Source organism: Callospermophilus lateralis, chromosome 19, assembly GCF_048772815.1.
Source record: "Callospermophilus lateralis isolate mCalLat2 chromosome 19, mCalLat2.hap1, whole genome shotgun sequence".
Classification (NCBI taxonomy): Eukaryota; Metazoa; Chordata; class Mammalia; order Rodentia; family Sciuridae; genus Callospermophilus; species Callospermophilus lateralis.
The window spans coordinates 12,990,914-13,005,567 of NC_135323.1; the positions used below are offsets into that span (position 1 = coordinate 12,990,914).

General features: G+C 35.4%; 1 protein-coding gene across 6 annotated transcripts in view; it reads right to left on the minus strand.

Annotated features, from left to right (window-relative positions):
• Smg1 (SMG1 nonsense mediated mRNA decay associated PI3K related kinase) overlaps nucleotides 1-14,654 on the minus strand; it is a 100,534-nt gene that overhangs the window by 78,210 nt on the left and 7,670 nt on the right. Inside the window, exon 2 of one of the 6 annotated variants that reach the window (XM_076840723.2) lies at nucleotides 1,578-1,635. The exons of the other annotated variants lie outside the window; for them this stretch is intronic. Within the exon in view, the coding sequence (XP_076696838.1) occupies nucleotides 1,578-1,591 (14 nt within the window). The 5' untranslated portion in view covers nucleotides 1,592-1,635. The remainder of the gene's footprint in view (nucleotides 1-1,577; nucleotides 1,636-14,654) is intronic. 6 annotated transcript variants of the gene reach the window in all.

The window sequence follows — 14,654 nt, forward strand, 5'->3', positions numbered from 1 at the left end:
TAAATAAATAAAATAAAGGTATTGTGTTCAACTACAACTAAAAAAATATATATTTTTAAAAAAAGAATAAAAAGGGAGCTCATAAGTTTTTATGACAGGTTTTGAATTCTATATAAATGACACCTATTACAACCTAGAAAAGCTATTAATAAATGAACAAATAAAATAACAAGATTAATTCTGAAATACAAAGATAACTGAAGTCTACCAATATTTAAACATGACTTCACTTCCTGTTTTCATCATCACCTACACTAACCTAACTATTAAGAGTTAAATATCTGTATCATTTTTGGTGACATAGTAGTAACATAAGGCAGCAGAGAACACAAGTTAAAAAAAGACATGGGCTCAAATCCCAGCTCCAACACTAAAAAGGTACATGTGCCTCTGCACAAATTACTTCCATCTCTAGGCCTTGGTTGCCTCTTGCATAAAATGGGGACTAACAGCTACTAAGTTTATTGTGAGGCTTAAACAAGATAATGAATTCTTAAATACTTTAGCTTGTAGAGTACATTAAGAGTTACTATAATAACAATAAAAAATAAACTCAAGGTTAGCTGTATTTAATAGACAATGTACAAGCAATTCATGAGTGTGTGAACAGAAGCAAAAGTTTTTACACTATTCAAAAACTTATTTTAAAATTTTCACTGAAGAAATTAAGCAATTTACCACTATCAACAAATTTCTAACTACTATGAATCTGATTTCAAACTAAACGTATAAAACCAAGAGCATCTTCCCAATTTGCTAGAAATATTAGGTTTTAAAATCCCATGAGTGGGCTGGGGTTGTGGCTCAGTGGTAGAGCGCTCACCTAGCACGTTTGAGACCCTGGGTTAGATCCTCAGCACCACATATAAATAAATACAATAAAGGTATTGCGTCCACCTACAATTTAAAAATTATTTTTTTTAAAATCCTATGAGTTATAAGAAGATTTTTTTTGACCCAACAATTAGAGTTTTCAAAAATACAACAACAACAACAAAATTCACTATAATCACTGACTCAGAACTGTCTAAAAACTCCCTAGACGCCAAGTTCTTTTAATACAAATCGATCAAAACATTTCCAACCAGAATTTAGGTCATAAATATTCTGAACCCCAAAGCACAGCATTATATGAAATCTCTATTTTTATAATATTTAGACTGCTTGGGTCTCAAAAACTGTCAATGTTAGGCTGTTAGACCAATAAGATCATCCCAGTCCAATAAACAGAAAACTGTTAAAAAACGGAAAATGAGACAATAAAAGACACAAAATAGAAAATGCAGATTTGAACTCCAAGAGGCAGGAATAAATGTTAAGCTAGTTAGTTAGAAGGGCTGAAAAAGCTATCATCTGCCAGAATTAGTGTCTCAAATTAGTGGAAAAAGAAAATTTATCTATTAGGGCTAAGAATCCAAGCAAGGATCCAAAAATGTGCCCACAGTCCCTTTAATACTCTAAAAATATTATGAAGAGGGAAAAAAAAGAAGAAATGCATAAATTTCCCCAAAATGATAAAACTGAAGTTAAAGCCTGATGTACATGCCACATGAGAGGTAAGTTTCTAAAGCTCATACCTCAAAAATCGCATACTGTATAATATGGAGCCTTTGTGATGTTTTGCATCAAGTCAATCTGTAAGACAGTAGTTACAATATTAGTGAAGACAGTGGGTTAAAACATTTGTTGTTCAAACATGAAGCAAATATCATTCATGAGTTAGGTGATTTTAGTTGAACTATGGTCCCCTTAGGTTCATATGTTGAAGCAAAAATTGAGAGGAAAAGCCACTCTGGGCCCTAGAGGATAAAGAGGCTTAAGGTGGCAACCAAAAATTTTGGTACATAAAGGAATTTAAATGTTAACTCTAGCATACAAATCACATGCAAATATACAGTTACCACTCATTTTAGTTATATTCAATATACAGAAACGTAATGAATCTAGGAAGTCATTCATTTTAAATGACCCAAATACTCAGACCTCACATCAAGTATTTAGGTATAGTATCTCCTGGCTAAATGGTCGTGTGGCCCAGCACTAGAAAGAACAAACCCCACCCTCCCAAGAAAGCCATCTCTGAAACATGGAAGTCAGGGAATTTCCTATCAGGAAGCATTTCTGTAAAGCACCCCAAAATGACTTGATGCAAACACCACACCAGTGGTGCCACTGGAATAAGCATCATGTTACTTCAAGTTGTTTTTACCTGGGCTTATTAAGGGTTTTCACACTTGAAGTGACTTCTAATTTGTAACAGATATAAACCAGGAAATGAGATTTGCACTAAAGCTAAAGAGGTAGGAATGCGTTTATTCTCTAAAGCAATGATACTCAAAGATAGTATCACTGTCACAGAGCAGCTGTAGGACACACTGGAAATTTATATACTAACAGTTGATACTACTTGAAAATTATTTACATTGTAAAAATAAATCCAGTGTTATCTTTATAATGTCTCTTACTCACCTGGATTCAGACATGTTTTCAGGAGGTATAAGAGGAAAGGCCAAACTATGCATAACCTTGGGCCTTGTATCACTTTTACATTGAAAAGCTGCACTATAGGAGTTTATGACTAAAAATTCATTTGGGAGGCTCAGAGTCTTCGTTATACAAAACACTTCTCATTGAAAATTTTAGGCTCAAATATAATAATTTAGATCATGTCAAAATTTTAATTGTAAATTTGTTTGCATCACAGTTTTGCAATATTAAAATATTAAGTTAATATAATTTTTTGGTTAAACTTCCTCAGCTACCTAAGTCTTAAGTGAGTATAACACCAAATCTTAAATTATCCATTTATGAACTGTTGACAATTTTTAATCAGAATAAAACTCATAAATAACCACTGCAGAGAGATAAGAAAGTTCTGGCTTTTTACCTATGACTTCTAGAAGGTAATCTCTAAACTCTTAAAATGCCAAGCCTATTACAGGGGACCTTGTCCACCTGAGGGCTTTGAGCCACACCAAAAAGTCTAACAATGCAATTTATGGTGGTAGCTTTGAGTCACAAGGATCAACTAAACCTTCAGAGGGGCTAAAGACTAAGGTTAGCTGTAGGGCAGTCAGCCATGAAGCCTCCAAAAAACTCTGGACACAAAGGTTGAGCAAGCTTGCCAGAGGACAATACTCCATTAGTATGGTCACACATCAGTAGCAACAGGAAAGTAACACTGTTCCCAGTTCCACAGGGAAAGGCTAATGGCAAACTTCATACCCGGAAGGCCTATGTGCCCTTTAGTCAGGTCTGATTTTAATATGAATCTTTCAGTAGCAATAAACTGTATCCATGAGATAATATCTATGAGTCCTTCTAGCAGTCCTGGTGAAATATTCAACCCAACAGTGGTCTTTGGAACCCCCAAACTATTTCTGCCAAGGTCGAAACAGCTGCTTGTGGTCTTCTTATCTCTAAAATTCCATGGGCTTTTTTTTTCAGTTTGCCTTACTCACTCTCTCTCAATATCATTCTCAATGAATCTGGACTTTCATTCCAGTGAATTGGACTTTCTTCCAGTCTCAGTAGTTTTTTGGTTCTTCATCAGGTTATTAGATTTTGTAGTCCTATCATTTCAATAACACCCAATTAATTTAATTCTCTTTATGACTGTTCTCATACCAATCTTGCAAAACTCAACCCTGAATAAGCCCAATTCTGTGATTTGCTGGTAAGTACCACATTCCTGGGCCCTCCAATGCATGCTCCACATACTCTGTTCAGACCTTCCCCATTCTCTCTTAGTTCCAAAATATCCACCTAACATCCACATTCCCACACCCACAAACTCCCTCACATTCTACTTCACCAAGGGGGAAAAAAAAGATAACATATCTGCACCCAATTCTAGGTCTCAATTAGGACTCCATCTGCTTCCACCTTCTCTCAAATACTTGCTCCTAAGGAGTCCACTTTTCCTACAGAGCTAAATCCTCTCCTTAAATGTAAAATTTCCTAATCTCTCTCATTAAAAACCACAGAAGTATGTAAGAAGCAAAAACAGAAAAACTCCATCAAGCCCACATGTCCCTCCATCTCAACAACCTGCCTTAGTTCTTTGGGTCAAGGTAATAGAGTTGTCTATACTCCATACAGTTGTCTATACTCCACATGCGCATTTCTTCACCTCTTCTAGCTTCTTAACCCACACTGGTCCAACTTCTGCATCACTGATCTTTGGCAAATCCCACTTGACTTCCAAGTTGCTAAATCCAAGATATATTTCCGGCCTCAATCTATTCATCCTCTCGGCAGCCTTCTCAGAGCCGCTGAGTAGGGTTGAGCAGTTTGGCCATTGCACAAAGGTGACTTGTGGAAGGACACAGGCAGAATGAAAAACCTACTTTTAAATTTTTTTCCCAATAACCTGTCAGATCCTAACAGTGTGAGACAAATGGATTCTTCCCTTTCTGGTGCTACTTTTTCAGGCCCCTTTAGTCTCTTCTATCAAGCCAGCAAATCTTGGAGTCTTTTAAAGCCTATTCTCTAGCCCTCTAGAGATCCTTTCCATTTGTATCCGCCCCTGCAATACATGCTGACGGTAGTATGTACCCCACCGGCACATCATGTCTGGCCCATCTTTCTAGCACACTGCACAAAAATAATTCTCCCACTGGCCCTTACCATCCTATATACTTTGCTTCACTTTTCAGCTAAATCTCTACCAATCATTTCTTGTAATTCTATACCCCATGCATTCTAACTTTTCAATGCCTAGACTCACCTTGCTCTGTCTCTGCCAGCCTCAAATAGCACTGCCATGGCCCCTCACCAACCCTAGCTTTCTTTTTATCCCTCATGCCTCAACTTTTTTGGGAAATCTTCTGATTCCTGAGGTTGACTCAGAGTATCTGCTACATATGCTCCATCAGAGAGCCTAACAGTTTCCCTTACCTCTTACATCATTTGAAACATTCATTTAACTGTGTTCTTTTATAATACTGTAAACACTGCAAGGGCAGGGGGGCCTGTTAGCTTTGCTTATTATTGTTCCCCACTGCCTAGGCGGCACACAAAATTATTTACTGACTAAACAATTGCCCATTTTCATTGAGACCTTTCTCTCCACTCGAATTCAGTTATGAGCCTAACATGCCACTAACTTTTCTATAAAATTCAACTTGCAACCACATTTCCTCTTCAAAACCTTCTATCAAAATCAACAACAATTTTGGGCTTGGGGTATATTTCAGTGCTATAGCACTTGCCTTAGTATGCACAAGACCTTTGATTCCCCAGGATTAGAAAAAAATAAAATCCAAAAGATGAACTAAGATGGTTCCAACCCTCAAAGAACATAAAAATAAGTTAGCTTGCATAAGCTGTTAATTAAATAAGGGATATAAAATGCTCTGCAGTTTCAGAAGAAATCTCATCACTTAATTCATTCACCAAACTCAGAGCACACAAAATGTGTCCCATACTGGCTCAGAGTCTTGTAGTTGCACACTAGTTTCAATTTGCTCTCTTGCTTGACACCTTACTACTGAAGGCAGAAAGTACTACTTTATGCCAATCACCTTTCAGGAGAATTGAACATAAAAGCTGCTGTATGGAAAGCAGAGGAAAGGGTAGGAAAGTAGACGATTGGTGGTAGTTCCAAAGCCATTATGACTGTTTAAGTAAAAGTTTTCTCTTTTAAGTTAAAAAAGAGGTCAGAAATATAAAGGGGCAGCCCTATCAATATATTTAAATGCATTTTTAAAGCTTACTTTTGTACAAAGGATACTATCAAGGGAGTAAAAAGACAACTCACAAAAATCAAAGAAAATATGTGCATCAGACATCTTATACAGGCCTAGTATCCAAAATATATGAAGAAGTCAGAGCTCAACAAAAAGATTAAAAAAAAAATTTAAAAGAGAAAAAACACTTGAATTATTATTTCTCCAAAAAAAAAAAAAAGATATACAAGTGGCCAATAAGCACATAAAAAGTTGTTCAACGTATTAGTGATTTGGGGAATGCGAATCAAAACCACTAGGAGAAAACACTTCACATCCACCAATATACTCATAGCTTAAAACAAAATAGAAAATAACAGGTTTTTGTGAAGATGTGGAAGAACTAGCGCCTTCAGACATTGCTGGTTGGTATGTAAAATCATAAAGTCACTTTAGAAATCAGGTTGGCCATCTTTCAAAAAGCTCAACAGAGAATTATCATGTAACCCAACAAATTCAGTCCTAGTTATATGCCCAAAAGGACTGAAAACAAGTGTTCAAATAGAAATTTGAAGACAAATCTCCACTGCATTAGTCAAGAGGGAGAAAACACGTGTCCCTTAAAGGAAGAATAGTAAACAAATGTAGTATATCTATACAATGGATTATTATTTAGCTATAAAAAGAGTGAAGTACTGACACATTCTACAACATGGGTGAACCTGAAACATTAGACTAAGTGAAACAAGCTAGAAACAAAAGAACATACATTATATGCTTCCATTTACATGAATAAGAAAATAGATAAAGTAGGACTATGAGGAGTGAATTCTTAATGGGTACAGGGTTTTCATTTGGGAACAACAGAAGTTCTGGAACTAGACTGTATTGAAGATTGTGCAACATCATGAATGTACTTAATACCAATAAATTTAAGAGTAGTAAATTTATGTACATTTACAATAATAAAAAAAAAAAACATGACCTTTTTGGAAAGGGGGTGTTACTGGGAATTGAACTCAGGGACACTCAACCACTAAGCTACACCCACAGCCCTTTTATTTTTTTATTTTAAGACAGGGTCTCCCTAATTTAATTAGGGCCTTGCTAATTTGCTGAAGCTGATCTTGAACTTGCAATCCTCCTGCTTCAGGCTCAGGAGTGTGCACCAGAGCTACCTACCCGCTTCCCCCATCTGTGACTATCTTGAAAAGAAAAAAAATGACCTGGGATAGGTAGGAACTGACTACAAAAGGACACAAGGAAATTTGGGGGGAATGGCTATAGTTTGGTTGTGGCGGTAGTAGTTACACTACTATATGCATTTGTCAAAACTGAAAGAACTATACAGCATTTAAATTACACCTCAAAAACCTGACTAAAAGAAATGCCTTTCTTGGGCTGGGGAGGTACCTCAGTGGTAGAGCCCCTACCTAACATGCAGGATTCCCTGGGTCTAATTCCCAGCACCACACACACACACACAAAAAAAAGCTTTCTGTACAGTTAAAGATATAAAATATAAGTAAAATACATCATTTACTTTTAATAATTCAGCATTTCATGTCTTATATTTATTTTTTTTAAAGAGAGAGAGAGAATTTTAATATTTATTTTTAGTTATCGGCGGACACAACATCTTTGTTTTGTATGTGATGCTGAGGATCGAACCCGGGCCGCATGCATGCCAGGCGAGCGCGCTACCACTTGAGCCACATCCCCAGCCCCTCATGTCTTATATTGCCTACCATATTTAGTCACTCTAAATGGAAAAGCAAAAATGTAGCACTAGCTTAAAATTACTGTTTTCGATGAATCCAGATTACTGGGATCTGAATTAATCAAGTACATAAACAGCTGGAAGCTAAGACTCAAAAAAGGACTAACCTAGCTAAGGTACAAAAAGAAACATATTACTAAAAGACAACTGTCATCTATACTAATATATCATAAAAAGTTCTAAATTTCTAGCACAACAGTAATTTTATTCTGTCAATGAGTGAAAAATGCCTAAGATCGTCCATACAGCATTTTGTCTTTTTTTTAAAGAATAAACTATAAATTCTAATATTTATTGCCTATTTTTTAATACTGGTTTTTAGTTGCAGTTGGACACAATACCTTTATTTTATTTATTTATTTTTATGTGGCGATGAGGAACAAACAAACCCAAGGCCTCGCACGGACTAGGCGAATGCTCTACCGCTGAGCCACAACCCCAGACCCCTTATTGCCTATTTTGATAGCTTCTAAAACTCTGGCTAAATTCTCAGTAACTAACCATGGAAAGATAATGCAAAAAATTTAAACAGAGTCAAAGCATTAAGCTGGTAAAATTAGAAAATCATGAGCTGTGACGGAGACATGAAATCCACTGCTAATTTAGGTATTTAAGTATTCTGACACTCTGTACCTCAACTGCATAAATTCATCTTACTAGGTACTGAGAATATTATTGCTAGTTATAAAACCTGGTATATATCTAATCTACAATATAAATATGAATCCAGTGTTCCTTTCACAAAAATAAGTTTATGCTAAGTAATTATTCACCTAAAGTCAACCAAATGGATTTGACTTTCTCCCCGCCTTTATTTTTAACCCCAAAGAGACCCTGCTTTGGCTTTCATTTGAATTGCTTATCTTACTCTTTTGTCAGCAAATCCTGGAAGTATTCTAGAAACATCCCTTTTAGCCTGGGAAATTGCCAAGGTTGAAAGGAAATCTTTTACTCTATGACCTCTCCACTACAAGGAGGACAAAAAAGACTGAAAATCTACAAAGAAAGCCCCCCCCCCACACACACACACACCCCCAAGGTTTGCCAGTTAAATGCCAAACAGCCTTTCAGGACAGAGAAGTTATGAATCACTAAGAATTACACTGTGGGAATCTTAAAAGAGGAGTCTCTAAAACAGACTGGGCCTCAATAACCAGGGAAAAGGCAGAGTACTTTTATTAACAAACAAAAAGCATGTAACCATCTTCAAAGGCGTAAAAATATGCAAATAATGACTATAAATTATTCTTATAAAATTCCTCTAGCAAACAAATTCAAGCACACCCCAAGGGACTGACATGTTTAAAAGATTTTCTAATTACTACATATTTTAAATCTTCTCTTTAAAAAAAAATCCTAAAATGTACAAAGGGCTCTTAAAATTAAATGTGCTAGTCAAGTGCAGTGGCACAGGCTTGTTAAGACAGCAACTCAGGAGGCTGGGGCAAGAGGATCATTAAGTTAAAGACCAACATTGACAACTTAGTGAAACCCTGTATTAAAATTTAAAAAAAAAAAGTTGGGGGGGCGCGCTAGGGATGTAGCTCAGTGGTACAGTGCCTGTGGGTTCCCCAATTCCATAAACAAATAAATAGTAAATGTGTTTTGTAACAGGTAACATTACTTTTTTCACAGTTCAATATGGTCAAGAAAAATGATAGGGTCACCAAAAAACACTTCTAACATTTTAAGAAAAACAAATATCATGTAATTTGGACATATATGCTTTTAAAGAAAACTACAGTCAAGTGAGTTGTTATGGTCACAATATGGGATTGGGATACCCCACAGATGGTGGCGCCAAGAGAGCAATATTCTAGCCTGCAACTGCAGTTGCATCCTTTCACACGCAACATCGTTAAAAGCCACGGCAGACATGAAAAGGCACTTACGGAATTTTATATTCCACATCACTAATTCTCTACAAAGAGGAAGACATTACTAGAAATATCTAGAGGATGTTTTCAAAGTATGAATGACCCCAGTCCTCTTAAAATATAAATACTTCTGAGAGAAGAATCCAAAATACCTTGGGGTTCTATTTCCAACTTCACCATTGGAATTATAGTAAAATAGCAAGCAAATTTTTAAATGGACTCTGATTTCTTTCAACATCCTCAATAACTAATACCAGACACCTCTTACATATTCTGGGGAGAAAACAGGCTTAGAACACCGTTAAACAATAAACTGGTCAAGAAACATGCTACTTTCAATCAGATTAAATATTTGAGGTAAACTGGTCTACTTAAGCATCAGCATCTTTTTTTCAGGGATGTTCCTGAAATAGGCATTTCCCACTGTTTAAAACTAAATAAGGTTGGGCCAGGGTTTTAGCTCAGTGGTAGAGCACTTGCCCAGCATTGTGAGAGGCACTGGGTTTAATCCTCAGCAGCACATAAAAATAAATATTATAAAGGTATTGTGTCCATATAAGACTTAAAATAGATAAATAAGGTCTCGACTAAATTTCCAAAGATATGTCAGTTAAGACAAAGGGATGCCCATCTATAATCCCAATCACTCAGGAGGCTGAGGCAGGAGAATTGCAAGTTTAAAGCCAACCTCAGCAACTTAGCAAAGCTTTGTCTCAAAATAAAAAATAAAAAGGGCTGGGATGTAGCTCAGTGGTTAAGCACCCCTGGGTTCAATCCCTGGTACCAAACAAAACAAAAAGATATGATATCATAAATCAACTTTTGAGAAAGAAAGATACTTTTCAAATAATCACTATTTTTCTAACTTTAACAAAATAATGAAGACATTTTTGGTAACTACTGAAAAATACTAGTAAGCAGCAATCAGAGCCAGAGAAATAATGTTCTCACTGTTCTCAGCAGTAGCCAAAAATTTACTGAGGTATTTTTACTTAGCCTGAAGTTTAAGAAAACTATGAAACACTTTAAAAATCACGTACACCTAGAAGGTATTATGTGCCCCATCCTTTTTTTGGTTATTGTTCATAATTCTTCAATCAGACTGATTTAGGAGGTTTAAAATAAGTAACTTTTATAACTCCTTTTACAACAAGAGAAAAATCAATTTTTCTAGAAATGAAGTTTCACAGAAGACACCAATCCTTTACTCATTTTAAGTAAATTTATAATATTACAATTTAAAATAGAACCAAAATCTTATGATTGCTTAATCCTGTATATACATTCTTATATTAATACAAAGTTTCATTAGTCTAGAGATACATGTGGGTTCTCCCTCTTCCCCCAAAATACTTAAAACTATTACAGGACACAGTACAATCTTTCCATGATTTTGGCATCCTTTCTACTCTAACAAAATTAAATTAAAATACGTATATATACACTAGACAAGAAAAAATAATTCAACATTTAGCTGATATTCTCAGAATTAGTTCTTTTTTTTTTTTTAAATATTTATTTTTTAGTTATCGGCGGACACAACATCTTTGTTTGTATGTGGTGCTAAGGATCGAACCCGGGCCGCACACATGCCAGGCGAGCGCGCTACCACTTGAGCCACATCCCCAGCCCAGAATTAGTTCTTTTTTTTTTTTTTTTTTTTAATTAATTTTTATTGTAGGTTGTTCAAAACATTACATAGTTCTTGATGTATCATATTTCACACTTTGATTCAAGTGGGATATGCGCTCCCATTTTTACCCCATATACAGATTGCAGAATCACATCATTTGCACAACAATTGATTTACATATTGCCAGAATTAGTTCTTAAATTCTAACCATATAGCAAAAGTTAGCAAAGTACAACCTACCCTTTCTTTTTTTTTACGTTGTGACAATTTTATTTTTAAAAAATCTCTAAGAAATAATATTGCATTAGGAAAAAAAATATTTACAATAAAACAAAAATCCATAACAGAAAGCAATTATAAAAAGATAAAGATATGGGCACACTTGAAGAAGCAGGAATGATTTATACCATTTCAAATGACTATACTTTTCCAAAAATTAAGATAATTTAATACTATTATTTATCTTTCAAATATGTTTACCCATTATTTTTCTTAGTCTAGAATCCACTTATGTTCAGGTATTTTGGTGAGTTTCACTGGTCTTAAATGGGTCTTAAGTGAATTGGGAATAACTTATTCATTTACTTTTTTCTTTTTTTTTTTTTTTTTTTTTGTGGGAATTGAATCCAAGGGTATTCTACTGCTAAGCTATATCCCCAGCACTTTTTAGTTTCTATTTTGAGACAGAATCTGGCTAAGTTTCCTCAGCTGGCTTCAAACTCTGGATCCTCCTGCCTCAACCTCCCAAGTAGCTTGGATTACAGGCAGCAGTCTTGTGCCCTGCTACCCTTTCTCTATTTAATATCACCTGTACTTGCTCCTCAAAATATCCAAATAGTCACAGAAATGAGATTATTTTTGCCGCTTATGATTTCGGTTGGCAATAAATTCTTAAAGTAAGAATAGTAAAAGAAGAAAAAAAAGGATCATGAAGATCTACGAAGACAATCCTCACTAGCCAACTTGAAATAGGAGTAGTTTATGGATGCACACTAGGAAATGACGACAGAGAACCACCATACTAGGGCACAATTAATTCTATACCCACCACATTTTTTCAAAGTATGCATATAAGTCATATTTAACAAGAAATTTAACAATTATGAGATTCCATTCCATGTGTCCTCTAAAAAACTTGACACAAATTTTGTAAAATTTGTATAAGTTACATTCACATATACTTTTTTTAATATTTATTTTTTTAGTTGTAGTTGGGACACATTACCTTTATTTTATTTATTTTTATGTGGTGCTGAGGACCGAACCCAGGACCTTGGACTTGCCAGGCAAGCGCTCTACTGCTGAGCCACAACCCCAGCCCCATATTCACATATACTTTTATACTGAGAGGAGAAAAATGAAATCTGAACTTGTGCATGTGTGTGCATGTGTATGCGTGTGTGCATGTGTATGCGTGTGTGCATATGTGTAGTAACTTTTGAAATCTTCGTAGGAAAGATAATTCAGGAAGGTTTTGCTGCTGCTGTTGTGTTCCCCCTGTGGTGTTAGGGATGGAAGGTGGTTCTCATACATGCTAGGAAAACACTCTACCAGGAAAAGATTCTGATCCAGACACAGCAACTTATGTAGCAATGGCACAGCTCCTTAATAATTTTGAAAGTAATTTCCCAAACATTATTTTTAACCCTCAAACTTGCACCTTCAGATCTCAAGAATTACCTCCTCAGAGGTACATGTTCTAGTGCCAATTCAAAAAATCTTTGTCTTCCCATTTTTTAAAAAACATTTACTTTTTAATTGTAGGTAGATACAATACCTTTATTTTATTTTTATATGGTACTGAGGATCCACCCCAATGCCTCACCCATGCTAGGCGAGCACCCTACCTCTGAGCCACAACCCCAGCCCTGTCTTCCCATTCTTAATCTACTATTATTTTCATGACACCAACTGCTCCTAAGATAAATATTTGTGAAGAATCGATGCAAATATATGGACACATTCTTAAAAATAAAGACACTTATGCTAGGCATGGTGGTGCATGCCTGTAACTACAATGGCTTAGGAGGCTGAGGCAATAAGACAACAAGTTCCAGGCCAACTTCCCCCAACTTAATGGAGGCATTTTTTTTTTTAACTGTCTTGGAATTTATACATACATACATACATACATAGAGCTAGGGGTGAAGTTCAGCAGTAGAGTGCCCTTGGGTTCGATCCCCAGCACTGTTAAACAAATCTGAGTGAGGATCTAAAACACCTAGGTTCTATTTGTAATTTCTCCAATATTAAAACAGCAAGCTTTTAAATAGACTTTTAAATAGACTAAGAGGGATGGGAAAGTGTTGGTCAAAGGATACAAAGTTTCAAAATGCAGTAGTTTCAAAATATATTGCACAGCAGGGTAGTTATACTCAATGTATATTTCAAAATAACTAGGAATACATTTCAAATATTTAAGAATTTTAAGTGAGGGGTGACAGATATATTAATTAGCTTAATTTGATCAGCCCACATTATATGCATTGTATACATATATTCAAATACTGTACTGTTCTCCATAAATGTGTACAGTTAGAATGCCAATTAAAAATAATATTAACTTACAACAGGGAAATAGTAATAATGATGCAATTTTTATATCCTCAAAGATTACAGTAAAAACAAAGGGAATACTAACATTATAGTAACTACACAACAAAGACCACTTTAAATAAAAGGCTTCTTTTACAAAACTTTGGTTTTATCTGTTTGTTTATTTTTGGTACTGGGAACTGAACAGGAATTTAATCTCCTTTTTCTAAAGGGAATGAAAATTAATACAAAGAAATAACTATGTTTAGAAATCTGTTGATTCTGGGAAATTTGGGTCTCAATCCCCCAATCTGCAGGTGCACAACTGTCAAGAAGTTTTTTCCCCACAGGCATTCTAATAGAATGCCAGAAGCCTCAACCCAGAACTTGTCTTTTAGTGATTAAACTCTTTAAATAATGTTCACACAGATAAAATAGATAGGAGAGGCCAATGTGCAAAGGAACTTTAAATATATGAGCAAGATGTTTTTCAAGATGGATAAAACCTATGAATCTTAAATTACTATATTCTTTCTTCTGTAAAATATCTGGCCACCCCAGTCCTTTAGACCAAGGTCCCTTTGAACCTGCTCAATCAGCTATAAGTTGCTGCCTCAGGCTAATCAGCCTGCTACAAGAGGAACAGTTTCCCTCAAAATGCCCCCTATAGTAACTGTGTTGTAAACTCTGGAGCCAGCTGAAAATAAGAAACAAACTTGCATATTCCACATTCTGATTCTACCAATCCACTGACCAAAAAGATATGAGGAAAAAACCTGCATCTGTACAGTTTTTTCTTGTCACTATTCCCTAAACAATATAGTAGAACATTTACAGCATTTACATTATATGAGGTATTATAAGTAATCTAGTAATGATTTAAAGTATACAAGAAGATGTGTCTAAGTTATATGTAAATACTATCCCATTTTTACATAAGGGACTTAAGCATCTGAGGATTTGGGTATCCCAGACCAGTCCTGGAACTAGTCCCTCTGCAGATACCAAGGGAAAACTGTATTTACTTGAGGAAAGACACTCAAATAAATATGGACTCCATACTTATGCATGAGTAAGGTAGGAGGGGATATAGAAGTAAAACAATTATATAAGATCCATACACATATCAAGGTTATGTTTTGTAGAAGAAGAATAGCATG